Consider the following 27,984-nt stretch of genomic DNA (forward strand, 5'->3'; position numbering starts at 1 on the left):
GTGTTAATTTCTTCTGTACAACAAAGTGATTCAGTTATACATATATATTCTTTTTCATATTCTTTTCCATTATGGTTTATTACAGGATATTGAATATGGTTCCCTGTGCTATACAGTAGGACCTTGTTGTTTATCTATCCTATATATAAATAGTTTGCATCTGCTAATCCCAAACTCCCAATTCTTCCCTCTCCTACCGCCCCTTCTCCTTGGCAACCACGAGTCTGTTCTCTATGTCTCCAAGTCTGTTTCTGTTTTGTAGATATGTTCGTTTGTGTCATATTTTAGATTCCACATATAAGTGGTATCATATGGTATTTGTCTTTCTCTGCTTGGTTTACTTCACTTAGTATAATCATCTCTAGGTCCATCCATGTGGCTGCAAACGGCATTATTTCATTCTTTTTTTTATGGCTGAGTAGTATTCCATTGTATATATACCACAAGTTCTTTACCCATTCATCTGTGGATGGATATTTAGGTTGTTTCCTTGTCTTGGCTATTGTAAATAGTGCTGCTATGAACATAGGGGTGTGTGTATCTTTTTGAACTATAGTTTTGTCTGGATATATGCCCAGGAGTGGGATTGCTGCGTCATGTGGTAACTCTATTTTTAGTTTTTTAAGGACCTTCCATACTGTTTTCCATAGTGGCTGCACCAATTTACATTCCCACCAACAGTGTAGGAGGGTTCCCTTTTCTCCACACCTCCTCCAGCATTTGTTATTTGTAGACTTTTTAATGATGGCCATTCTGACCAGTGTGAAGTGGTACCTCATGATAGCTTTGATTTGCATTTCTCTAATAATTAGCAATGATGAGCATCTTTTCATGTGCCTATTGGCCATCTGTATGTCTTCTTTGCACAAATGTCTATTTAGGTCTTCTGTCCATTTTTCAATTGGGTTGTTTCTGTTGTTGTTGTTTATTGAGTTGTATGAGTTGTTTGTGTATTTTGGAAATTAAGCCCTTGTTGTTTGCAAATATTTTCTCCCATTCTGTAGGTTGTCTTTTCATTTTGTTTACAGTTTCCTTTGCTGTGCAAAAGCTTGTAAGTTGGATTAGGTCTCATTTGTTTATTTTTGCTTTTATTTCTATTGCCTTGGGAGACTGACCTAAGAAAACGTTGGTATGATTTATGTCAGTATGTTTTGCCTATGTTCTCTTCTAAGAGTTTTATGGTGTCATGTCTTATGTTCATGTCTTTAAACCATTTTGAGTTTTTTGTGTATGGTGTGTGGGTGTGTTCTAACTTCATTGGTTTGCATGCAGCTGTCGAATTTTTCCAACACCATTTGCTGAAGAGACTTTTTCCCATTGTATATTCTTGCCTCCTTTGTTGAAGATTGACCATAGGTATATGGGTTTATTTCTGGGCTCTCTTTTCTGTTCCAGTGATCTATTTGTATGTTTTTTGTGCCCGTACCATGCTATTTTGATTACTGTAGCTTTGTAGTATTGTCTAAAGTCTGGGAGGGTTATGCCTCCTGATTTTTCTTTTTCCTCAGGATTGCTCTGGCAATTCTGGGTCTTTTGTGGTTCTGCATAAATTTTAGGATTATTTGTTCTAATTCTGTGAAAAATGTCATAGATAATTTGATAGTGATCGCATTGAATCTGTAGATTGCTTTGGGTAGTATGGCCAATTTAGCTATATTAATTCTTCAAATCCAAGAGCATGGGATATCTTTCCATTTCTTTGAATCATCTTCAATTTCCTTTATTAATGTTTTGTAGATCTCAGCATATATGTCTTTCACCTCCTTGGTGAGGTTTATTTTTAAGTATTTTACTTTTTAATTGTGATTTAAAAAGGGATTGTTTGTTTACATTTGTTTACATTTCATTGTTAGTGTAAAAAATGCAACCGATTTCTGTACGTTAATCTTGTATTATGCTACCTTGCTGAATTTGTTGATCAGTTCTAGTGGTTTTTGTGTGGAGTCTTTAGGGTTTTTTTAATATATAGTATGTCATCCTCATGTAGTGACAATTTTACCTCTTCCCTTCCAATTTGGATTCCTTTTATTTCTTTTTCTTGTCTGATTTCTGTGGCTAAGACTCCCAATACTATGTTGAATAGAAGTGAGAGTGGGCATCCTTTTCTTGTTTCAGATTTTAGTGGAAAGGCTTTCAGCTTTTCACCATTGAGTGTTATATTGACTGTGGGTTTGTCATAAATAGCTTTTATTATGTTGAGGTGTTCCCTCTATACCCACTTTTGTAAGTTTTTATCATGAATGGGTGTTGAATTTTATCAAATGCTTTTTCTGCATCTATTGAGATGATCATGTGTTTTTTGTCTTTTCTTTTGTTGATGTGGAGTATCACATTGATTTTGCATATGTTGAATGATCCTTGTGACCCTGGGATGAATTTAACTTGGTTGTGGTGTATGACCTTTTTTATGTGTTGTTGGATTTGGTTTGCTAATATTTTGAGAATGTTTGCATCCATATTCATCAAAGATATTGGCCTGTAATTTTCTTTTTTTTGGTGGTGTCTTTGTCTGGTTTTGGTATCAGGGTGATTGTGGCTTCATAGAATGTCTTTGGGAGTGTTCCTCCCTCTTCATTCTTTTGGAAGAGTTTGAGAAGGATTGGTGTAAGTTCTTCTTCGTTAGTGTGGTAGAATTCACCTGTGAAGCCATATGGTCATGGACTTGTGTTTGTAGGGAGTTTTTAAAATTACAGATTCTATTTCACTTCTAGTGATCAGTTTGTTCAAATTATCTATTTCTTTTTGATTTAGTTTTGGTGGGCTGTATGTTTCTAGAAACTTGTCCATTTCTTCTAGGTTATCAAATTTTTTGGTATATAATTGTTCATAGCATTCTCTTATGGTTTTTTTGTATTTCTGCAGTATCAGTTGTGATTTCTCATCTTTCATTTCTTTTGTTTATTTCGGTCTTCTCTTTTCTTCTTGGTAAGCCTGGCCAGAGGTTTGTCAATGTTGTTTACTCCTTCAGAGAACCAGCTCTTGGTTTTATTGATTTTTTTTCTATTTTTTAATCTCTATTTTATTTATTTTCTATCTGATCTTTATTTCCTTCCTTCTGCTGATTTTAGGTTAGGTTTTGTTCTTTTTTCTAATTCTTTTAGGTGGTGGGTTAGGTTGTTTATTTTAGATTTATCTTGTTTCTTGAAGGCCTGTATCACTATGAACTTCCCTCTAAGAACTGCTTTTGCTGCATCCCATAGATTTTGCAGGGTTGTTTTCATTGTCATTTGTCTCAGGTATTTTAAAATTTCTTCTTTGATTTCAGCATTGACCAATTGGTTTTTTTAGTAGCAACTTGTTTATTCTTCATGTAATTGTTTTTTCTTGTTTCTTTTTCTGTTGTTGGTTTCTACTTTCATGACGTTGTGGTCAGAAAAGATGCTTGAAATAATTTCTATACTCTTAAATGTGTTGGCTTCTTTTGTGCCCTAGTATGTGGTCAATCCTAGAGACTGTTCCATGTGCACTTGAAAAGAATGTGTATTCTGTTTTATTGGGGAGGGGGATGTAATGTCCTGAAAATATCAGTTAAGTCTAACTCTTCTATTGTATCATTTAGGATCTCTGTTGCTTTATTGATTCTCTGTCTAGAAAATCTGTCCATTGATGTCATTGTGATGTTAAAGTCTCCTACTATTATTATATTCCCATCAATTTCTCCCTTTATGTCTGTTACTATTTGTTTTATGTATTTGGGCACTCCTATATTGGGTACATATATGCTGACGAGTATAATATCTTTTTCTTGTAATGATCCTTTTATCATTATATAGTGTCCTTTATCTTTCTTTATAGCCTTTGTTTTAAAGTCTGTTTTGTCTGAGTATTGCTACCCTTGCTTTCTTGTCATTTCTGTTTGCATAAAATATCTTCTTCCATCCCCTCACTTTGAATCTATGTATGTCCTTTGCCCTTAAGTGGGTCTCTTATAGGCAGCATATTGTAGGCTCTTGTTTGTATCCAATCTGCCACTCTGTGTTTTTTTTTTTAAAAGGATAGTTATCCTTTTTAAAAAAATTAATTTATTTTTGGCTGCGTTGGGTCTTTGTTGCTGCGTGCGGGCTTTGTCTAGTTGCGGCGAGCAGGGGCTACTCTTCCTTATGGTGCGCGGGCTTCTCATTGCGGTGGCTTCTCTTGTTGCGGAGCATGGGCTCTAGGTGTGTGGGCTTCAGTAGTTGTGGCATGCGGGCTCAGTAGTTGTGGCTCGCGGGCTCTAGAGTGCAGGCTCAGTAGTTGTGGCGCACGGGCTTAGTTGCTCCGCGGCATGTGGGCTCCTCCCGGACCAGGGCTCGAACCCGTGTCCCCTGCATTGGCAGGCGAATTCTTAACCACTGAGCCAGCAGGGAAGCCCCGACTCTGTGTTTTTGATTGGAACATTTAGTCCCTTGACACTTAAGGTAATTATCGATAGGTTTGTATTTATTGCCATTTTAAACCTTGTTTTCCCATTGATTTTGTATTTCTTCTTTGTCCCTTCCTTTTTCTTTTTGTCTTTCCTTTTGTGATTTGATTTTCTTTTGTATTATACTTGTGTTCTGTGTTTGGTTTTTATGAAAAATATGGAATGCTTCACAAATTTGTTTGTCATCCTTGCACCGGGGTTGTGCTAATCTTTTCTGTATCATTCCAATTTTAGTATATGTACTACTGAAGTGAACACCAAACAACTCTTAATGGTACTTACTTTCAAGGAGTCTGTAATTTATTTGCTAACTTATAAACCACAACTTACTGTAGCCTAAATGAAAACTGCTTTGTGGAAATGCAAATGACTACATGGGGATAAAGTAGGAAGTGATTTATTCTTACTGGAAAAAGTCAGGCATTGAGGAGGAGGGAAAGTTATACGTGAACTGAATGTTGAAAGAAATAAAGGATAAAATATTGTCTGAGAGGAAGAAAATTTTCTCTGTACTTCTAGGTTCTGACTGATGTAAAAGTGAATTTGACATGAGACAGATTAACAGGAGAAAATCAAACATTTAATAGCATGTATACATGGGAGAGACCCAGAAAAATTGAGTAACTACCCCAGTGGCTGAAATCTTCACATTAAATACTACCTTCAACTAAAGATGATAGAGGATGTTGGGGGTAGTTGTTTGAGACTTCAAAGGGGAGGAAGGCAATTCACATGGGGATGGAAAAGCAAATGTTTGCTAAACAAATGTTTGCTGGGTCTTGCAGAGATGATGGGACACAGAGTGTGCTCTGATCTCTAAGAGTTTACCCTACCACACCTAGCCCATATTCTTTGCAGAGATCTCTGGTGATAACTCTATTCTTGTAACAGTCCCTCTATCTAAATTATTCAGGAAATTAGGGGGAAGGTCAGAGTCTCTTCCTGAGTATTTTCAGCCTTGATTGTTTTCAGCGTGAAATAATATTCACGTCAAAGAGACATTTTGTAGGGGAGCAAAATGTGTCACCCCGATACAAAAAATAAGGATGGGGATATTTTCTCTGAAGATCAGCGTGAGCAAAGACAAGGGTGTATCAAGCCCTTTGCCATCCAATTCCATCTTCCTTCCCATCACCATATACTACATCTGTTAGTAGTCTGTCCTCCTCTATCCAGCTATCACTCGGTCGACTCATCCTTCAACTCAGCTTACCAGACCAGCTCCCCATCCCTGTCTTTTTTTAAAAAATTAATTAATTAATTAATGCCCGTGTTGAGTCTTCGTTTCTGTGCAAGGGCTTTCTCCAGTTGTGGCAAGCGGGGGCCACTCTTCATCGCGATGCATGGGCCGCTCACTATTGTGACCTCTCTTGTTGCGGAGCACAGGCTCCAGATGCACAGGCTCAGTAATCGTGGCTCACGGGCCCAGCTGCTCCGCGGCATGTGGGATCTTCCCAGATCAGGGCTTGAACCCGTGTCCCCTGCATTGGCAGGCAGACTCTCAACCACTCCGCCACCAGGGAAGCCCCCCCATCCCTGTCTTGACTTGTGACTTCTCATCCCACTATGTGTTCTCAGCACCGACCATCTACAGCACTCAAGATGGAATGAATCCCTTCTTTTTATTTTCCCTAGGATTAAGAACGTCTCCCCTGCCGATGCTTACCGGGACTTCTGCCTGGCTTTCATTGGTAAGAAGACGCTGACACACCTGGTCCTGGAAGGCAGTGTCCACAGTGACGAGATGCTGTTGCTGCTGTTGTGTGAGATCCTGAAACATCCAAGATGTAATCTGCAGTATCTGAGGTGGGTCTCCTGTCATTGCTGTTCTCAGCATGGAAAGGACGCTGTGAGCTCTGTGAACAAGAAAGAAGAGGGTGGCCACTCTGACTGGGTACCATGCTAAACAGGGGAACCTATTCTCACATAGAATATGGATGGCATGTCAGCCTATAGTCTTTCCCCAGCCAGCTAGCCTTCTGCATTGAATAATGAGCCCTGAATGCAAGGAAACACTCAGAATTTTGTGTCATCTTCTAGCTTAGGGACATGGCATCTCAGGTTGCATGTTACCTACCTGTTGTGATTCAGAGTAGCCATCAGCCTTAACTGGTCACTCAGTGATGATGTAGAAACATCGAGTGTTCTGGCTCCTGGTAGCTCACTGGTTTGACGGATTCCCTTATCCTCAATGAGATCTCGTAATGAGTGCTCTGATTAGCATTACCCATCGTTAGGGTACCATTCCACCCCCCCTCTACTTAGTTGAGTAGCAACGTGAGGTACTGGCTAGTGACACAGGTTTTTGGAATTGGGAACCTTGCTTTGACATTTATGACCTATATGATTTTGAGCTGTTCCCTCATCCATGAGATGGTGTTTTGAGGGTTGAATGAAACATGGGATGTGAACTGCTTTGCATAGGCACCGGGCACAATTGGCAGCTCTTACCATTAGGGATGATTTCTGATGGTGCTGTCTTTCATTAAATTAGAAAAAACATCTATTACTCTGAAGTGTGTTTTTGTTTGTTTGTTTCTTTAGATTTTTATTCAAACAAGTAGAGTTGACGCAAAAGAGTCTTGAGAAATGTGGGTAGTGAAATAACAATTGAAAGTACATGTTTTAAGCATGATATTAAAAATATCAGATTACAGACTTAGATTTAGTGTTTGTGTGTTTTATAAAATCTCAACTATATAGAAAACATTCATTTTGAATGAATGTAATTTTATAATTTTTTGAGGAAATTATACTTCATAGTTTATGGCGAAGATGTTTACTAGCTGACATAGTATAAAAGTAAATGTTTACTCTGAAGTTGTGGTAAATGACATTTCTACGTGGATATACTGAGGCTGCAGAATGACAAATGGCTGGTGCAGAAGAATCTGTTTTGTTTTTTTTTTTTTTCAAGATGTCACTGTTTATTGCTATCCTGAACGTAAGGCATGATGAGTTGGAACTTTAAGTCTTTTTTTTTTCCCCCCCCCACACACTGTATTTTATTTTTACAATAGATAAATAGACTGACACCAAGCATTGTACATGGATGACCACAACAAAAGCAACAATGATTGCAATTACCAAACACGAAACACACTCATACTATGTCATAATATTGACATTCAGTCCAGTAATCCTCCACTGTAACAGCTCCTTTACTTTGCAGTGAAAATTGATTTGTATATTCTTTGCCTCTGAGTCCTTGTGGGATTTTTTTTTTAATTCAAACAAAAAGTCACAAAAATTATACTCATCCTCATCAGTTCACTCAGTCCCATGTAATTAATTTTTTTTTTCATCTTGATCTTTTGTTAGCACTTTTATGAGTTCATCAGTTTTTCATTAGAGTTCTGAAAATGCTTCAGAATCTGCTTTTTGCTCATTGATTTGAGACACTTTACATTCCACCTTGTATTCAAATTACGTAAACTTACAATGTCCTTATTATAGGTTAAGCTTTGAGGGAAGAAAGGTACTGATTTTAAGAACTCCAGTTTTGCTTATGACATACATTCTAATAGGCAGATGGATTGATTATATCCTTTATTTATTATATCCTTTATTTGCATGGCAAAGTATCATCTCTCCCCAAAGAACAGATGAAGGGAAAAAAGAATATTAAAAAGTTTAACTAACTTGTGAATATTTTGAACATTATGGGCAGAGCCATTATTCAAACAAGCTTGTCCTGGAGTCCTGTACTCTGTTTTGTGTCTACAAGAGCAGCTGAGTTTCCAACCCAGTATAATGGATTGCCTCAATGTTCTCTAAAATAGCTGCACTGCATTCATATTTCCATCGACAGAAGGAGTTTGCAGTTATTCTTCTTCTTGCAACACAAACTCAAACTTTGGACCTGGCTGCCTAAGTGTCAAATTGTATCTCCTTGTTTTAATTAGCATATTCCCTAATAACTTATGAAATTGAACTGTTTGAGTTTCAGGCATCAATTTTTTTTAAAAGATTTTTTTTGGTGTGGACCATTTTATTTTATTTTATTTTTTTTAAACATCTTTATTGGAGTATAATTGCTTTACAATGGTGTGTTAGTTTCTGCTTTATAACAAAGTGAATCAGTTATACATATACATATGTTCCCATATCTCTTCCCTCTTGCATCTCCCTCCCTCCCACCCTCCCACCCTCCCTATCCCACCCCTCTAGGTGGTCACAAAGCACAGAGCTGATCTCCCTGTGCTATGCGGTTGCTTCCCACTAGCTATCTATTTTACGTTTGGTAGTGTATATATGTCCATGCCACTCTGTCACTTTGTCACCTCTTACCCTTCCTCCTCCCCATATCCTCAAGTCGATGTGGACCATTTTAAAAGTCTTCATTGAATTTGTTACAATATTGCTTCTGTTTTATGTTTTGGTTTCTTGGCCCTGAGGCATGTGGGATCTTAGCTCCCCGACCAGGGATCGAACCCGCACCATCTGCATTGGAAGGCGAAGTCTTAACCAGTGGACCACCAGGGAAGTCCCCAGGCATCAAATTTTTTTTTTCAATAGAATCACATTTAAATTTAAGTGGGATTAGGATAGACTCAGGTCAGGGAAAGTGATATGAAAAGTGGGGTTTGAGAAATAGCCGGCCATGTTGGTGAAACTTCACACAGAATTGCATTACTGATTTTTTTTTTCCCTCTTAGAGATGAGGCTGGGTGATGATCAGATGGCCACGGAGATACTTGAAGAAGCAAAGGAGATCAGTTCTCTAATAGTTCAGGCCAGGGTTTGACGCATGTTGGAGTAGAATGACATGAGAATCAAGGATGCAGTCTCCACGCATAATTAGCTGACAGGGTCTCTTTGTCCTCCCAGAAGAATGACTTTCCCCCATTTATCCCGCAGGTTGGGTTCTTGTTCTGACACCCCTCAGCGGTGGGCTGATTTCTCCTCGGCCCTCAAAATCAACCAGTCCCTGAAATGCCTGGATCTCACAGCCAGTGAGTTTCCGGATGAGGGTGTCAAGTTGCTGTGTTCGACTCTGAGACACCCAATGTGTTTCCTGCAGAAATTGTCGTAAGTCTCTCCTCTCTTCCCGTGGAACATCTTCATTTTAGGTCTGGGGCCACATAGAGAAGAGCGATGGTAAGAGCAGACTTACAGGGCGAACCCTATGGGACCTCTTACTGATGGAGACACCTGGTACCCATTTCGGTCCCAGGTGGGTGATGCATGCATTTTTGCTTGCCCTTCTCTGATTTCTGGTCCTTCAGGCTTTGATCACTAGCACAGGATAGAGAGGGTGGGGACTTGCATTATGGGCTGTCAGCTGGGAAGTTTGGACTTTGGAAATGTCTTACCACTTACGTGGTGCTTTTGCAGGTTGGAAAACTGTCACCTTACAGAAGCCTGTTGTAAGGAGCTGTCTTCTGCTTTGATTGTCAACCAGAGGCTGACCCACCTCTGCTTGGGCAAAAACAACCTTGGCGTTGGCGGGGTGAAAATTTTGTGTGAGGGCTTGAGTTACCCCGAATGTCAACTACAGACCTTGGTGTAAGTCCCTGCTGGCTTGTGTGTGTGTGTGTGTGTGTGCATGTGTGTGTATTGTGTGTACATGTGTGTGTATTATATGTACATTCACACACCTGGATTCAAGTAGGACAGAAACAAGAGTACTTAATAATTCCACTTGAATGAAACCAGCAAGATCCTGGTGGAAATTAGGGAAAGAACAGTTAGAAACAGATGTTAATGTTTGCATGTCTTTAAGAGTAAGGTTGACCTTCCAGCCTCTTCCTATTCTGAGAATTTGAGATAAGCAGCTGGCTCGCAGGTCCGATGTTCTGTGTATATTCTGAAAATTCACATGACATCTTCCAGCAAGTGGGAGTGGATTGAGTTATATATTAGGGTTCAAGACTGGAAAGGAAACCAGGTATTCAATTTATAGTGGCAGAGAGAGAAAAGGAGAAGGTCGTATTTCTGCTTCAACGGTATTCATTAGAAGAATATAAAATTTCCTATATGATGTCACTACATAGACTGCTCTGTTTTACAGGGTTGATTTAGGCACCTAAACAACAACAAACATCTGATGCGTATAAGCACTTATTGTGTATCAGGTACTCTACTAAATTTTACGAGACTTTTTAATCCTTACAACCACAAGCAGTAGTTACCTTTGTTTCAGTTTTGCCAATTAGCTAATTAGAAAACCAAAGTTTAGCCACTTAGTTTGCCTATGGTCACATCTGTGTAGTGGGTATGAAGCCCCCTCTATAAACTGAGATATCAATGATCATTACCTTAAATACATAAAGGCAATGTTTGACCAAACCTCCAGTTTGTAGGCTGTCAAAACTTAATTTTAGATTTTGTTTTAGCTCCTCTCCCCAGGCGCCCTAGATTCAAGTATGGTTGTAAGGTCTCACGTCATACAAAGCATGGCATCTTTTGGTCCAGTTGTCATCCAGCTGCGCTTTGTCATGTCACTTCAGGCTCTACAGCCTCTGTTACTATTATGCCGTACTTGGGGCACAAGGCTTTTTAGGGACGACTGCAGGTCCACCTGCCTAACTGTACCATGGGAACATCCTTCTCTGTGGTCAGGAGGATTTGTAGGAGTCTAAGCTTGGAGGAGTCGGCAGTGTTTTAAATTAGAGACATAGCCACTCATATCAGGAATGCTGTGCTTTTGATGTACCACAGTTATGCTGAGACAATTAAATACAGGACTTGAAATAAAACATAAGACAGGGAGAATGGAATCCCAATGACCTAACCGTGCAGAAAATAAGTGAGGCCTCAGATTCAGTCTCAGGTCTGTCTGAATCCAGAGCCCTTCACCTATGTGATATGCTATCATGCTAGGAAAACCTGTATCTTAGGAGATGCGTGTCTGTTTCTCCATAATAAAAGGTGGCAGACAGAGGCCAGTTTAACACTTCTACCATCTAGGCAGGGTAGACATAATGTAATCATCATTCCATGTGTTTTATGTTTTTATGTAGCCTACCTGAAAGCATATGGCTCAAGGTAGCATATAAGTGATGCTGGAAGTAAAAGCCATTTCACAGGGTGTGTGTCACAGAGGGATAACAGACTTCTCTTCATGTGACTGTACTTGTAGGTTGTGTCATTGCAACATAAACAGACACGGCTGCAAGTACATCTCAAAGCTTCTCCAAGGAGACTCCAGCCTAACACACTTGGACCTGGGTTTCAACCCCATAGCCACTGGATTGCGCTTTCTCTCTGAAGCTTTGAAGAAGCCAAATTGTAACCTGAAATGTCTAGGGTAAGTTGCTTTCTTCATTTTAAAGATGTTTTGGAAATAATTAAATCTTTCAGAGATTTTGGAATACAAACTGCAATAGTATCACTCTTTGTCCAGTTTTAGGAGCAAACCCCGGCAGAAATTGAATACAGGTAACTGGGTGTTTACGAAGTTGATCAGAGGGCCAGAGGGAGTGGGTTTTTTTTTTTTTTTTTTAAGAAATTCTTTTTTTATTATTTATTTTATTTATTTATGTCTGTGTTGGGTCTTCGTTTCTGTGCGAGGGCTTTCTCTAGTTGTGGCAAGCGGGAACCATTCTTCATAGCGATGCGCGGGTCTCTCACTATCGTGGCCTCTCTTGTTGCGGAGCACAGGCTCCAGACGCGCAGGCTCAGTAATTGTGGCTCACGGGCCCAGCTGCTCCACGGCATGTGGGATCTTCCCAGACCAGGGCTCGAACCTGTGTCCCCTGCATTGGCAGGCAGATTCTCAACCACTGTGCCACCAGGGAAGCCTCAGAGGGAGTGGTTTGAAGTGGGAATAGCCTCCAGTGAAGTAGACTTCAGGATTACACTGCTTCTGGTGGGATCCAGTGATCAGGACACAGTAGACCTTCCCCAGTTCAATACCCAGGGAACTGTAGATGGATACTACCCTCAGCATATGCAGTGGACCCAACACGATGGCGAGCCTTGAATCACTTCTCTCTTCCAAGTCTGTCAAAGGTATCTCACTGATGCAACCTACTTTGCAACCAGAACCCTAATGGAAAGAGAATCTGGGTTATATAAATGTAAAGACTTCCTCAGCCTTGAGCAGAGCACACACTAGGCTATACGGTGGTTTTGTTTACTATCCTGGCATCTTGGCTGTACCTGGGGAACTTAAAATTCTTGGTGGTCATGCTTCCCCCAGATGAACTCAATCTTGGAGGAAGTAGAGCCAGGTATCAGAATTTTTAAGGATATTCTGGTTGATTCCAATACTGAGTCAAGTCTGAGCTCCTCTGAAGTAGAAGTTGGAGAGGAAAATCCGTGGTATCCACAGATGGGAATTCATCTCTCTGGATCACTGAACACGAGCCCAGCACCATGGCGAAGGCATTGAACAGGGGCTTTGACGTCAGAAGTTGGTTCAGATCCCATCTGATATTAATTAGCTGTGACTTAGGACATTTAACTCTTCCCTTACAGAATGGGCAAGTCTTCTCTATGACCCATCCTGATAACAGCACAATTAATGCATTTGGTGAATTACTTTGTAAACTCATCAGCCTCATTGTACACATTTTTATATAACAAGCACGTGAATCCCTATTTGCTACCAAGTCTCAGACCATTGTCTGTGAGGGACCCCTTCCTGTCTGTCGAACTTCATCTCAGGCTTTTCTCCCCACCTTGGTGTACATCACTCAACTAGACTCTCAGTTCCTAGAACCCACCCAATTCTTTCTCCCACTGCAAGGTCTTTGTCCTTAGTGTTTTTAAAAAATTTTTATTGAATATAGTTGATTTACAATCTTGTGTTTCAGGTGTACAGCAAAGTGATTCAGTTTTATATATATATTCTGTTTTGGATTCTTTTCCGTTGTAGGTTATTATAAGATACTGAGTATACTTCCCTTTGCTATACAGTAGATCCTTGTGGCTTATCTATATTATATATAGTACCATGTATATTTTAATCCCCAGCTCGTAATTTATCCCTCCCCCCACCTTTCCCCTTTGGTAACCATAAATTTGTTTTCTATGTCTGAATCTATTTCTGTTTTGTAAATAAGTTCATTTGTATTTCGTGGGTTTTTCTTTGTTTTTTTTTTTTATAACTGTATTTTATTTTTACAAGAGATAAATAGACTGACACCAAGCATTGTACATGGATGACCACAACAAAAGCAACAATGATTGCAATTACCAAACACAAAACACCCTCATACTATGTCATAGTATTGACATTCAGTCCAGTAATCCTCCACTGTAACAGCTCCTTTACTTTGCAGTGAAAATTGATTTGTATATTCTTTGCCTCTGAGTCCTTGTGGGATTTTTTTTTTTAATTCAAACAGAAAGTCACAAAAATTATACTCATCCTCATCAGTTCACTCAGTCCCATGTAATTAATTTTTTTTTCATCTTGATCTTTTGTTAGCACTTTTATGAGTTCATCAGTTTTTCATTAGAGTTCTGAAAATGCTTATTCATTCAGTTCAGCAGTACAGTCAGTTACCAGAAACCTGTACTTGTCAAGAGTCTTTTCCATGAATTTCTTGAAGATGAAACCCTTTTATAGGAACATATTTGCAAAAGCATCAGAGTACACCCAGAACTGTCTGTAAATGACAAAAGACTTAAAAATGACCACGGTTAAAGATTTGATGAAAGTTCATAATAATGCAGTTGACAAGAAAATTAGTTATTTCTGAGATATACATTTTAAAGTAATAACTAGGATTATGACTTATAACATTATACCAGAACATATAAGATTTTTAGAAATTTCATGTAATGTCTGAAACATTTATATTAACATATTTCCATACAAATAACCCAATGAAAGTTTAGTATTAGTTGTTTTGTTTGTTTTTTTATACTGCAGGTTCTTATTAGTCATCAATTTTATACACATCAGTGTATACATGTCAATCCCAATCGCCCAATTCAGCACACCACCATCCCCACCCCACCGCAGTTTTCCCCCCTTGGTGTCCATATGTCCATTCTCTACATCTGTGTCTCAACTTCTGCCCTGCAAACCGGCTCATCTGTACCATTTTTCTAGGTTCCACATATATGCGTTAATATACGATATTTGTTTTTCTCTTTCTGACTTACTTCACTCTGTATGACAGTCTCTAGATCCATCCACGTCTCAACAAATGACTCAATTTCATTCCTTTTTATGGCTGAGTAATATTCCATTGTATATAGGTACCACATCTTCTTTATCCATTCGTCTGTTGATGGGCATTTAGGTTGCTTCCATGACCTGGCTATTGTAAATAGTACTGCAATGAACATTCGGGTGCATGTGTCTTTTTGAATTACGGTTTTCTCTGGGTATATGCCCAGTAGTGGGATTGCTGGGTCATATGGTAATTCTATTTTTAGTTTTTTAAGGAACCTCCATATTGTTCTCCATAGTGGCTGTATCAATTTACATTCCCACCAACAGTGCAAGAGGGTTCCTTTTTCTCCACACCCTCTGCAGCATCTGTTGTTTGTAGATTTTCTGATAATGCCCATTCTAACTGGTGTGAGGTGATACCTCATTGTAGTTTTGATTTGCATTTCTCTAATAATTAGTGATGTTGAGCATCTTTTCATTTGCTTCATGGCCGTCTGTATGTCTTCTTTGGAGAAATGTCTATTTAGGTCTTCTGCCCATTTTTGGATTGGGGTGTTTGTTTCTTTAATATTGAGCTGAATGAGCTGTTTATATATTTTGGAGATTAATCCTTTGTCCGTTGATTCATTTGCAAATATTTTCTCCCATTTTGATGGTTGTCTTTTCGTCTTGTTTATGGTTTCCTTTGCTGTGCAAAAGCTTTGAAGTTTCATTAGGTCCCATTTGTTTATTTTTGTTTTTATTTCCATTACTCTAGGAGGTGGATCAAAAAAGATCTTGCTGTGATTTATGTCAAAGAGTGTTCTTCCTATGTTTTCCTCTAGGAGTTTTATAGTGTCCAGTCTTACATTTAGGTCTCTAATCCATTTTGAGTTTATTTTTGTGTATGGTGTTAGGGAGTATTCTAACTAGTATTTTGACTAGAGCATACAGACCCTGGAGTTTGCAGGGCTGTCTGCCAATACTCCTCACCTTAGTTATTTTGGGGGAGAACAAACTAGTTTTGATAGTTCAGAGGTCTTCTGACTATCCTATTGCAGCATGATCTGTTCTCTATAACAGATAATAAATTGACTCTAGTATTGTCCTGACCAATCACCAGAACTATACATTTTTTAAACACTTATTTTTATGGAGGGGGAAATTCACGCGACGTAAATGAACCACTGTACACTCAGTAAACAACTCAGTGGCACTGAAAATACTTGTGTAACCACTGCCACTGTCCAGTTCTAGAACTTTCTCATCATCCCCAGTGGAGAACTCTATTCCCACGAAGCAGTCACTCTCCATTCCCTTCCACTCCTGGCAACCACAAATGTGTTTTCTGTTCTAAAGATTGACTTATTCTGTATATTTCATATGTGGCTTTTTGTGTCGGGCTTCTTTCAGCCAGCATAACATTTTCAAGGTTTATCCACATTGTAGCAGGTGTAAGCATGTCATTCCTTATATGGCTAAATAATGTCCCGTTGTATGGATATACCATGTTTTGTTCATCCGTTTACTTGTTAATTTTATTTAGAGAGAAATTGAATCAATTTTCTGTATCCCCAGTGGCTACCATAGTGCCTGGGGCGGCACAAGGATGGTTAGAGACTCCACATATAGATGGATGTGCAGATGGTACAGTGGTCAAGGGCATGTGGCTGAGGGGTCATTCTGGCTTGAGTTGGCTAACTAGGGTATGTATAAGCTGGCATGAGCTGTGTCTACCCCAAAGAGTGTCTCCCTCTGTCCTCCACCGGCAAAGACATCTTTTAGTCAAGAAGGAGCTCTGGGAAAAGGAGATCAGGAATGGAGGCCGTGGTAACATAATGCATTACTAGCTTAAATAACTCAACTTGCTGTAACGTCTGAGAGAAAACAATCCTATTCTGTTCACTGACTCTCAGGCGTCTGCTTTTTTGTTCCTTTCATCATTTCACACCTCACCTTCAAACTATCTTGAGTCACCTCTTTCCAGGTACTACAAGATGACCATCTACCACCCCACCACCCATACCACTAATGCTTCATCTGGGTGACCAGCTGTCATAGGGATTTTTAAATTTTTTATTGGAGTAGAGTTGATTTACAATGTTGTGTTAGTTTCAGGTGTACAGCAAAGTGAGTCAGTTACGCATATACATATATCCACTCTTTTTTTAGATTCTCTTTCCATATAGGTCATTACAGAGTATTGAATAGAGTTCCCTGTGCTATTCAGTAGGTTCTTATTAGTTATCTGTTTTATATATAATGGGGTGTATGTGTCAATCTCGATCTCCCAATTTATCCCTCCCCGACCCCTTTCCCCTCTGGTAACCACAAGTTTACTTTCTACATCTGTGACTCAATTTCTGTTTTGTAAATAGGTTCATTTGTACCGTTTCTTTGGAGTCCACGTATAAGTGATATCATATAAAGATATTTGTCTCTGTCTGTCTGACTGACTTCACTCAGTATGTCATCTGGATTTATTGCATTATCTGTGAATGTAGTCTGCACATTTCGGTTCTTGATTTCCCAGTATTGGTTCTCAACCCATCACCCCCGAGGTGTCTTTCAACTCGCAAGCCAGGCCACAGCACTTGTCTTTCAGAAAACTCAAAAGCTCCTCGTTATCACTGTGGATAAAATCTGAAGGTTTTATAATAGCCTACAAGATTCTCCGGGATCCTATAGATATGAGCCACTCTTTCTACTTTCCTGCTAGCTTGGCATTTCAGCTACACTGGCTTCCTTCCCCCAAATATCATAATGGTTCACTCTGTATTTTACTTTTTTCCCCTCATATCATCTTTGCAATGTGGAATTCACTGACCATCACAAATCTACTTAATCCTTCTCTGTCCTATTAATCCTAATCCTGTTTATTTTGTTCTGATACTTTTATCCCGTCTTCAATATAACGTGTCCTGATGTCACTAAAATAAGCTCCATGAAGAAAATAATTTTCATTTCTTTGCTGCTAGGTCCTCAGCAAGTAAGAGTATGCCCGGCAACATGGTAGATTCTCCATAAGAACTCGCTTAAATGAGTGGGTTTCTGTACTTTCTCAACAGGCTCTGGGGCTGTTCCATCACCCCTTTCGGTTGCCAGGATCTTGCCTCTGCACTTATTAGCAACCAGAGCCTGGAGACTCTGGACCTGGGCCAGAACATCTTAGGGCAGAGTGGAATAATGGTGCTCCTTGAGGCTTTAAAACAGAAGAATGGCCCCTTAAAGACACTCAGGTTGAAGATAGACAAATCTACCATGGAAATCCAGAAGCTGTTGAAGGATGTGAAAGAAAGCAATCCAAACTTGACGATTGAATGCAATAATGCCAGAACAATGAGGTCCTCGTGTTGTAACTTCCTTTCCTGATGGAAGAAAGCTCTCTCGCATGTCCCCAGAGGGGGCCATCTTATATCTCTAAGACATCTCATTAATGAAGATCAGAACGTCAAATGTTAATTACTGGATCAAAATGTAGAATTGAGCACTGGTTTTTCACTCTCTGGTTTCTGTTAAATTCCGCACAAGTCACAGACCCACTTGATGTTAAAATATTTTCTCTCACAAGGATAATAAAAAGCAAAGCACTTTGTTTGTTGCTGTACTTATTAATATGCCCAACAGCTCACTTAGGGTGAACTTTATACTTGGCTTACTTAGTCTAGGAAAAAATATTACAACGTTCATAGAGGATTATGTGGGTTTCTTCTATTTTTCTGCCCTCGTGCAAGTATTTCTTGGCCTAATGTAATAGTTGCCCAGTAAGCCTACATGATCAGTGTGGCTTGTGGTTTTCTTAATCAGTTTTATGATATGCTAATCCAGGAGTTGGTAAGCTTTCTCTGTAAAGGGCCAGCTAGCTAATACTGGGTTGGCCAGAAAGTTCATGTGGGTCTTTCCATAAGATGTTATGGAAAAATCCAAACAAACTTTTTGGGCTAACCCAATATTTTGGGTTTTGCAGGCTCTATGGTCTGTCATAACTACTCAACTCTGCCATTATAGTGTGAAACAGCCAAAGACAACACATAAGTGAGTGGGCGGGGCTGCATTCCAATGAAACTTTACAAAAACAGGCAACAGGCCAGATTTGGCCCATGTGTCATGGTTTGCCAATTCCTGTCCTGAACTATCCTGTTATTGAGAAGCACACATCTGACCACATCACTCTTCTCTTTAAATGTTCAGTGATTCTGTGTGTATGTAATGCATACCTGTTGCTGGTAACTCGTAGAAAAGCCTGGAAGGCCAGTTCGAACTTTAAAAAATAAAGTCACCATTTGATGCTAATTTCTAGGCACTGACAAAAGTGGGTAATCGCTCCTTCCTTAATTTTTCCACCAAACTTAAGAGGTAGGTGATAAGACTACCTTAAGTAGTCCTGTACTGATACGGGAGTCTGTATCGATAGGGGACATTATCGTAAAGTCCCAGTTACAGAAACAATGGCCTATAGTTAGTGATTTAGGTTGAAAGCTTAAACGACACAATTTGTTTTGGATTTAGGATAACGTTTTCAGAGAACTTTTCTCCCTGACAGTTTTCACCTGATACCTATAAAAACCCCAAAATTTCACATTTTTAGGTGAGATGAAATGTATTTTTAAAACCTTATTCTTGGGACTTCCCTGGTGGTTCAGTGGTTAAGACCGCCTGCCAATGCAGGGGACACGGGTTCGAGCCCTGATGACACGGAGCAGCTAAGCCGTGTGCCACAACTACTGAGGCTTCACTCTACAGCTGGTGAGCCACAACTGTGGAGCCGGAGCGCCACAACTACTGAAGCCTGCGTGCCTAGAGCCTGTGCTCTGCAACAAGAGAAGCCACCGCAATGAGAAGCCCACACACTGCAACAAAGAGTAGCCCCTGCTCGCTGCAACTAGAGAAAGCCTGTGCGCAGCAACGAAGACCAAACGCAGCCGGGGAAAAACAAAAACAAAAAAACAAAACCTTGAATAGTTTAGGTGGTATACACTTGAAAGCTAACAGGTGTTATCCCTCAACATTTTGAAGGTATTATTGCATAGGTTTTAGCCTTCGTTGTTGCTGTTGGAATATCTCCTCTTGGTCAAATTGGCATTTCTTTGTAGCATTTCTCTGTAGTCAATCACCCCTTTTTTCTGGCTGTTGAGATGTTCTGTTCGATTTGTCTTTGAGTACTGACATGTTTAAGTACGCATATTCTTTTTATTTCCTATTTTTTATTTTCTTTTATGCTAGGGATTCAGAGCTCTGGGAAAAAATTTGGCTTTTATCTCTTTATAAATTGTCTCTCATTTTCTATGTCTTATTTTACCTTCCATATCCCTTTGACATTATTCCTTCTGTGCCGTATTTTTTGTGGGTTAAACATCACATTAGTTCTTTCCACCCATCAACTAGAAGATAAAGACCACAAGTTAACATAGATCTATGAACTCAAGTATGGAGGTCGTATGGCTTACCTTAGTTGCTCGTTGATACCAGGAAGGACCCAATTTCTCTGTTTTGCATTGCCATCCTTAGCAGGCCCTTATTGAGATAAATCTGCTCAAACGCTCAAGGCTGCTGTGGTATTTGGGGTGACACTCAGCTGATACTAACTTAAATTGGGCTTTTGGATACCAGTGTTTAGTGGCACATGGTTAGGCAAGGATTTCAAGGGGAAAAGACGATGGAGGAACTGAGTATCCTGGATCAGGGGTGGTCACGTTATTAGAGGTGAGGCTGAGTGAGTCAAAATTCAGCCTTCTCCTTGAGTGCAAAGCTCTTGGGTAGGATTTCTGTTTTTTAAAAAAGATACAGGGACTTCCCTGGTGGCATAGTGGTTAAGACTCTGTGCTCCCAATGCAGGGGGTCCGGGATCAATCCCTGGTCAGGGAACTAGATCCCGCAACTAAGAAGTCCGCATGCTGCAACTAAGGAGCCCGCCTGCTGCAACGAAGACCCAGCACAACCAAAATAAATAAATAAATAAATAAATGAATATTAAAAAAAAGATACAAACATAGTTGAGAGAGGTTGTGATTGACAGTGTCTGGGCCAGACCCTCCCAGAATTTTAAATACATTCTGATTGACACTCTGCAGCAGTTCATTCCCCTCTGCCCCCCAAAGATCATGTTATTTTATCTATTTATAAAGAAGGAAACAGGGAGAGGACCCCCTACCCCTATATGACATGGCCTCTAAGAAGCAGATTAAGACTTGAAAACAAAACTCTTCAGATTGTAAAGCCTGTGGCTTGTCTTATAGCTCACTTTGTGCAGAAATTTTTTTTTTAACATCTTTATTGGAGTATAATTGCTTTACAATGGTGTGTTAGTTTCTGCTTTATAACAAAGTGAATCAGTTATACATATGTTCCCATATCTCTTCCCTCTTGCGTCTCCCTCCCTCCCACCCTCCCTATCCCACCCCTGTAGGTGGTCACAAAGCACCGAGCTGATCTCCCTGTGCTATGCAGCTGCTTCCCACTAGCTAGCTATTTTACGTTTGGTAGTGTATATATGTCCATGCCACTCTCTCACTTTGTCACATCTCACCCCTCCACCTCCCCATATCCTCAAGTCCATTCTCTAGTAGGTCTGTGTCTTTATTCCCATCTTACCCCTAGGTTCTTCATGACCTTTTTTTTTTTTTTCTTAGATTCCATATATATGTGTTAGCATACGGTATTTGTTTTTCTCTTTCTGACCTACTTCACTCTGTATGACAGACTCTAGGTCGATCCACCTCACTACAAATATCTCACTTTCGTTTCTTTTTATGGCTGAGTAATATTCCATTGTATATATGTGCCACATCTTCTTTATCCATTCATCTGTCGATGGACACTTAGGTTGTTTCCATGTCCTGGGTATTGTAAATAGAGCTGCAATGAACATTTTGGTACATGACTCTTTTTGAATTATGGTTTTCTCAGGGTATATGCCCAGTAGTGGGATTGCTGGGTCATATGGTAGTTCTACTTTTAGTTTTTTAAGGAACCTCCATACTGTTCTCCATAGTGGCTGTATCAATTTATATTCCCACCAACAGTGCAAGAGTGTTTCCTTTTCTCCACACCCTCTCCAGCATTTATTGTTTGTAGATTTTTTGATGATGGCCATTCTGACCGGTGTGAGATGATATCTCATTGTAGTTTTGATTTGCATTTCTCTAATGGTTAATGATGTTGAGCATTCTTTCATGTGTGTGTTGGCAATCTGTATATCTTCTTTGGAGAAATGTCTATTTAGGTCTTCTGCCCATTTTTGGAAATTTTTTAAAAGTCTTATGGAGTTTGGGGGTAAAGCAGCATAGAGTTTAGGACACTGTAGATCAGTGGTTCTCAGTAGGAGGGATTTTTTTTGCCACCCAAGGGACAATGTTTGCAGATATTTTTATTGTTACCACTAGGGGGCGCTCCTGACATTCAATGGGTAGCGACCAGGGCTGTTGCTAAACATCCTGCAATGCACAGGACAGCCCCTGCCACAACAAAAAATGACCCCACCCAAAGTTTCAATAGTGCTGAAATTGAGAAAGTCTACAGTCTGGCCATTCCTTGCTATAGAATAAGACAGTGGTCTTCCACTGAGCATGATTTTGCCCCCAATCTGGCAATGTCTGGAGACTTTTAAAAAATCATGGCATGATACACATCACATCAGTGTTACCATTTTCATCGTCTTCAAGTACACAGTTCAGCAGCATTCAGTATATTCACAACATCGTGCGACCATCACCACCATCTAGTTCCAGGACATTTTCATCACCCCAAAAGGAAACCCCGTACCCGTTAATCTCCTTTGTCTCTACAGAGACGTCCCACACTCTCTCTCTGTTTATTCTTTCACATTCTGCTGTAGAGACAAGCAAAACTCATTCTCCTGCTGATGGACTTTGGGCCGTTTCCATTACCTGTTGCTTTAGAACTGTGTTCTGAGGCACCTCGGAGGTACGCAAGGTCCACTCGGGATTAGCTGCAAAAGTAGAGGTCAAAACCACCATGTTACTCCTCACTGGGAAAGAGTTGATTAGCTTTCCAGGGGCCGGGATTCCCTTGGCTTTTTTGCCCTTGGTGCAGCATCAGTGTTAAGGGAGGGGCAACCAAGGTTAAGTCAGAAACTAGTAAACCAGAGGCAGTCACAGCTGCCTGATGACTGGCTAATGGGAACCTCAGCTGCTTCTGGAGTTTAGGTGACGCTAAACGCTAAACAAGTAACGCTGTTGTTTTGCACTAGGCGGTTGTGAAAGACAGATTTGGGGTTATAAAGTCGCTTCTATAAAAGGCTCAGTCGGAAGGATGGCACGGAGAGCTGGATCCAGGGAGACTCAGGGCTTGATACTTCTTTCCAGGATTAGTTGCCAGACCTTTTCTTGCAGCAGTTCCGATTCCTGGATTCCGAGCAAGGGGTCTGTGATCACCAAGTGTCTCGGTCCTCCGGAAGTGGAACATTCCATCACGGTCCGGGGGCGAGGGGTGCGGAAACCTTCACACTTAAGGTAGAGAGAAACCTCCAGCGTCCAGAGCACAGACCCAACGCACATCTAAGAGATGGATCCAGATAGAGCGGGGAAATACCATTCTTTCTATGGAGGCAGAGGGCCCTGATCGGAGCTCAGTGACCCAATGGAACAGCCGATGACGGGTGAGCGAAACTCACACGGACGTTTAGGTCAGGGCTGGGCTGGGATCTGTTGTCTCCAGCAGATCCACTGCCCGACATCCCATCCCATCCTAAATCTCAATCCATTTGGGTCGCATTCAGACTCTCACTCAGACCATGCCCAGCTCCTGTTCTGGGACCCAGGCTAGACTCCGGGATCTCTCTCCAGCCCAGTAGTTCTCAAATAGGGGTGATTCTTCTCTCTCCTCACCCCCACGTCAAGAGACACTTGGGGCTGTTACAACTCGGGGAGGCGGTGCTCCTGGTGGGTAGAGTCCAGAGATGCTAAACGTCCTGCAATGCACACTGCGGCCCCTCCCCCACCCCGTACAACGAAGAATCATCTAGCCCCGAAAGTCAGCAGTGCCAGGGTTGAGAAACCCTGGTTTACAGGATTCTTGCCCCCAAGATAACCACCATCTCTGACCACTCAATTTGGGGAAGAAGGCAGGGTTCCAAGACTGGGGCAATTCTCCAAACTCCACGTGGGGTAAGACACCCCTATTTTTAGAGGACTGGCAATAGGTTCCATGTCAGTGAGAAGAGAGGAAGCAAAGCTGGAGAAGATAAACAGACCGAGATATTTTACAAAGAAAAAGATTAACCAAAAAGTCCTTTATTTGGCCCTGCTGACCTCTTTGCTCACCTTTCAGGTGGGTTTTCCCCTTGCTCGCTCTGTTGCAGTCGTGCTGGGTGTCTTGCTACTTCCCTGCCTCGGGCCCTCCACCTGCTGTTCTCTCTGTCTGCTGGGTGAGCGTTTTTGAGGCATTTCAGTATTTGACGTGGCCGCCCTTCTCAGCACAGTTAACACGTCCTCACCCAGCTGACCGCCAGATCTCATGGAGGTCCGTCCCCCATCACACCCACCTTTTTCCATCACCCTATTTATGTCCTTACAAGCCAGGGGTTCTTATCTGGGTCACTCTTAATTTCGTCCTCATGGAGACATTTGGCAATGTCCAGAGAGACTTTTGGTTGTCACACGTTGGGTGGGTGGGTGGTCCTGGCATCTAGTGGGCAGAGGCCAGGGATGCCGCTGACACCAAGCAATGCAGGACAGTCCCTGCCGTGCACTGAATTGTGTCCAAATGCACATGGTGAAGCCCTAACCCACCAATGTGACTGTATTTAGAAGAGAAACAGGACTCCCCTGGTGGCGCGGTGGTTGAGAATCTGTCTGCCAGTGCAGGGGACACGGGTTCAAGCCCTGGTCTGGGAAGATCCCACATTGCCGCGGAGCAACTAAGCTCGTGCGCCACAACTACTGAGCCTGCGCTCTAGAGCCCACGAGCCACAACTCTTGAAGCCTGGGCGCCTAGAGCCCGTGCTCCGCAATAATAGAAGCCACCGCAATGAGTAGCCCGCGCATCGCAATGAAGAGTAGCCCCCGCTCACCGCAACTAGAGAAAGCCCACGAGCAGCAACGAAGACCCAGCGCAGCCAAAAATAAATAAATAAAATAAATAAATAATTTTTTAAATGTTAAAAAAAAGAAGAGAAACAGATTTGGACATCTATCATAGAGAAATTGAAACCATGGCATTAAATGAAGTCAACCAGGCTTGCGTTCAGAGAAACGTGGGTCCACCATAGAACCTTAAAGCTCTGGCATTGGAGAGCCCGAAAACTCGGTGGTGGAGGGACAGTCAGAAGTGAGTAGGGAGAGGTGTCAGAAAAAGCCATCGAAGTGACTATTTCAAGGAGGAAGTGGTCGTATACAAGTACCAGAAGAACAAAATAAGATAAGGGCTGAGGAGCGTCCACTGAGAGTGCCAGGAAACTCATTAGTGTTTGTGACAAAAGCAGCTTCTGAGGAAGTGTGGGGTGAGAAACCAGTTTCTAGTGGTTGAGGAACAAGTGTGAAGGGGCAAAGCAAAGACCGCCCATGTGGGGAATATGTCAGGGCAACTGGTCGCCTCATCCATGGACCAGGAAGAGTAGAAGGGGATGGACATTCTCTGAATAATCGTATCCATGTTCTGAAGCTTTAGTTCCTGTTCCTCACTCAGAGTTAGGAAACTTTGGTGCCAGTGGTGGTGGTGGTGTAACAACTGTGGAGCACTGACAAATCCCTAGGATGGGGGACTTCCCTGGCGGTCCAGTGGTTAAGACTTCGCCTTCCAATGCAGGGGGTGCGGGTTCGATCCCTGGTCTGGGAGCTAAGATCCCACATGCCTCGCGGCCGAAAAAACCAAACCACAAAACAGAAGCAATAGTGTAACAAATTCAATAAAGACTTTAAAAATAGTCCACATCAAAAAAAAAAATCTTAAAAAAATAAACCCCTAGGATGATGTCATGAACTCATAGATGACTAAGAAGAAGCTATTGTTCCCTCCTTTCAGCAAATGCAAGGTGAAAATAGAAAGGACATATCTTGCCTCAGGAGCACAGGTGTTAATGGAGGTCGAATTTGGTCCTTTCCCCCACCTCCTGATTGTGCCGTCCACCTGTTGTATGAAACGGGATGACGGAAGCAGGCAGGGAAGGCAAACTGGAGATCCAGTCTTAGTGTTGTAATGGGCAAGATGGAAGAACTGGGGGTAAACACAGAAGGAAGAGAGGCAGGGCTGGGGTAGGGAGAGGAGATGCCATCTCAGCCTTCAAACCTCACCTTTCCTAATACCCATGAGACCAGGATACTGTAGCATCAACCTGCGGAAACAGATCACCAGACGTGTGGGCACCTTGAGAAAGAGAGAGAGGTTAGACCAGTGCTGTGATGGAGTGATGAGTGTGCCTGCTTAAAAAAAAAAAAAAAAAAAAATATATATATATATATATATATATATATATATATATATATATATATATAATTCAGCCGAAGGAAGGAAATTTTGCCATTTATGGCAACAAGGATGGACCTTGAGGGCATTATGCTAAGTGAAATAAGTCAGAGAAAGACAAATACTGTATGATATCACTTAAATGTGGAATCTAAAAAAACGAACTCGTAGAAACAGAGAGCAGAATGGTGGTGTGTAAAGGCTGGGGGGGTGGAGAAAATGGGGAGCTAATGTTTAAGGGTACAAACTTGCAACTAGTAGACAAATAAGTCCTGGAGACCTAATGCACAGTATAGTGATTACAGACAACAGTCATCATGGAACTTGGTAAGAGAGCAGGTCTTAATTATTCCAACCACAAAAGGAAGTGGCAATTATGTGATGTGACAGAGGTGTTAGCTAATGCTACAATGGCAATCCTTCTACAATAGATAAATGTCTCAAAGCAACACATTGTATACCTTAAACCTACACAATGTTCTGTATCAATTATACTTCAATTAAAAGAAAAACACTTTTCAGTTTGGGACAACAGAGGCTCTCTGATGTCTCTTGATGTTGCTCCAAATGTATCCTCTTCTTATCACACCTATCGTGGTTCATCCACAATATCAACGCCAGTGGGTGGGAATGAGGGCAAAAAAGGTCCCCTTCGTCCACCCAGGTGCCCAATTTACAAACTTCCGAGTTTTTTTTTTTTATTTGAAGTACAGTTGATTTACAATGTTGTGTTAGTTTCAGGTGTACAGCAAAGTGAATCTGTTATACATTTATCCACTCTTTTTAGATTCCTTTCCCGTATAGGTCATTACAGAGCATTGAGTAGATTTCCCTGTGTTATAAAGTAGGTCCTTATTAGTTATTATTAGTTATCTATTTTATGTACAGTAGTGTGTATGTGTCAATCCCAGGCTCCCAATTCATCCCTCTCTCCCTTACCTTCTGGTAACCATAACAAACTCAGAGTTCTTGCTGACCCTGCCACCTGCCCGCCCATCATTTCTAAACAGTAACATGAAGTATGGCTTCTGTGGCTGAAATATGTCAAAGGTGTCTACCTTCTCAGAGTGGTTATTAACTTTCACCTAGAATAATGTAGGAGCCTCCTAACTGATCTCACTGGATGTGTTCCTTCTTATTTTTGAATGGAAACAAACTTAGCAAAAGAAGAATACAAAGGAATTTTCTAACTTGGACAATGAGTATCTACAAAAAAATTATAGCAATTAGCTTACTCAATGGTAAGATATTAAAAATATTCCCCATAATATTGGTACTAAGAAAAGGGCACCTGCTATCGCCACTCCTATTGATTAATGTACTGGAGGTTCTAGCCAGGTAATTAGACAGTAAAAAAAAAAGGAAATTAATTTTGGAAAAAAATCCTAAAAATGTTTGAATCTAAAAATAATCTTAAATAGTCTAAAACTGTTAAGATTAAGAAGTGAGCTTTGCAAGACACATTCCATATTAAAAAATCAATTTTATTTTTATACTACCAGCAAGCAACAGAAGCAATAAAATTATTTAAAGAATGATACCGCTTACAAAATAAAAGTCGTGTAAGTAGGGATCTCTCTGGAGGTGATGTAACTAGTGGATATTTCTGGTGGGTATCTAACAAAAGATATGCACACTCTCTACATAGAATACTACAAGATATTATTTAGAGAAGTTACTGAACATGAAGTTAAATGGTGAAATGTACCACATTTAAGGTTTGAAACTTCCAAGGATGGAAAGATTGAAGAGATGATGATTCTCCGTAAATTGATCTGTAGCTTGGATACAACCTCCTGAGAAATCCAGGTGGGTGTTTTGTGAAAACTGATACCCTAAGGTTAGTATTGAAATCCAAAGCATGCAGAATAATCAAGGCAATCTTGAAAAAAAAAAGGACAGAGCTAGAGAATATGTTACCAAGTCTCAAGACCTACGTGTACCTATCACTCACAGCTGGACCTCCATCTGGGTTACCAGTATTAGTTATGGAACCTATATTGTCCTGGTTGTCAGCACTAGAAATAGGTGAGCCATTCTCAACTCTTCTGTCTCCCTCCACCCACCATGCTTTTGTTTTCTTTGCATATGTCCTTCTCACTGCAAC

General features: G+C 40.8%; 1 protein-coding gene across 1 annotated transcript in view; it reads left to right on the top strand.

Annotated features, from left to right (window-relative positions):
- The window catches only part of NLRP7 (NLR family pyrin domain containing 7), a 28,486-nt gene extending 7,854 nt beyond the window's left edge, over nt 1-20,632 (top strand). The window contains exons 3-7 of the mRNA XM_082436818.1: nt 6,038-6,208; nt 9,263-9,433; nt 9,740-9,910; nt 11,487-11,654; nt 17,525-20,632. Of these exons, the coding sequence (XP_082292944.1) occupies nt 6,038-6,208; nt 9,263-9,433; nt 9,740-9,910; nt 11,487-11,654; nt 17,525-17,828 (985 nt within the window). The 3' untranslated portion in view covers nt 17,829-20,632. The remainder of the gene's footprint in view (nt 1-6,037; nt 6,209-9,262; nt 9,434-9,739; nt 9,911-11,486; nt 11,655-17,524) is intronic.
- Nucleotides 20,633-27,984: the final 7,352 nt, after the last annotated feature.

This window comes from Balaenoptera physalus (assembly GCF_965194825.1).
Source record: "Balaenoptera physalus genome assembly, chromosome: 19".
Lineage (NCBI taxonomy): Eukaryota > Metazoa > Chordata > Mammalia > Artiodactyla > Balaenopteridae > Balaenoptera > Balaenoptera physalus.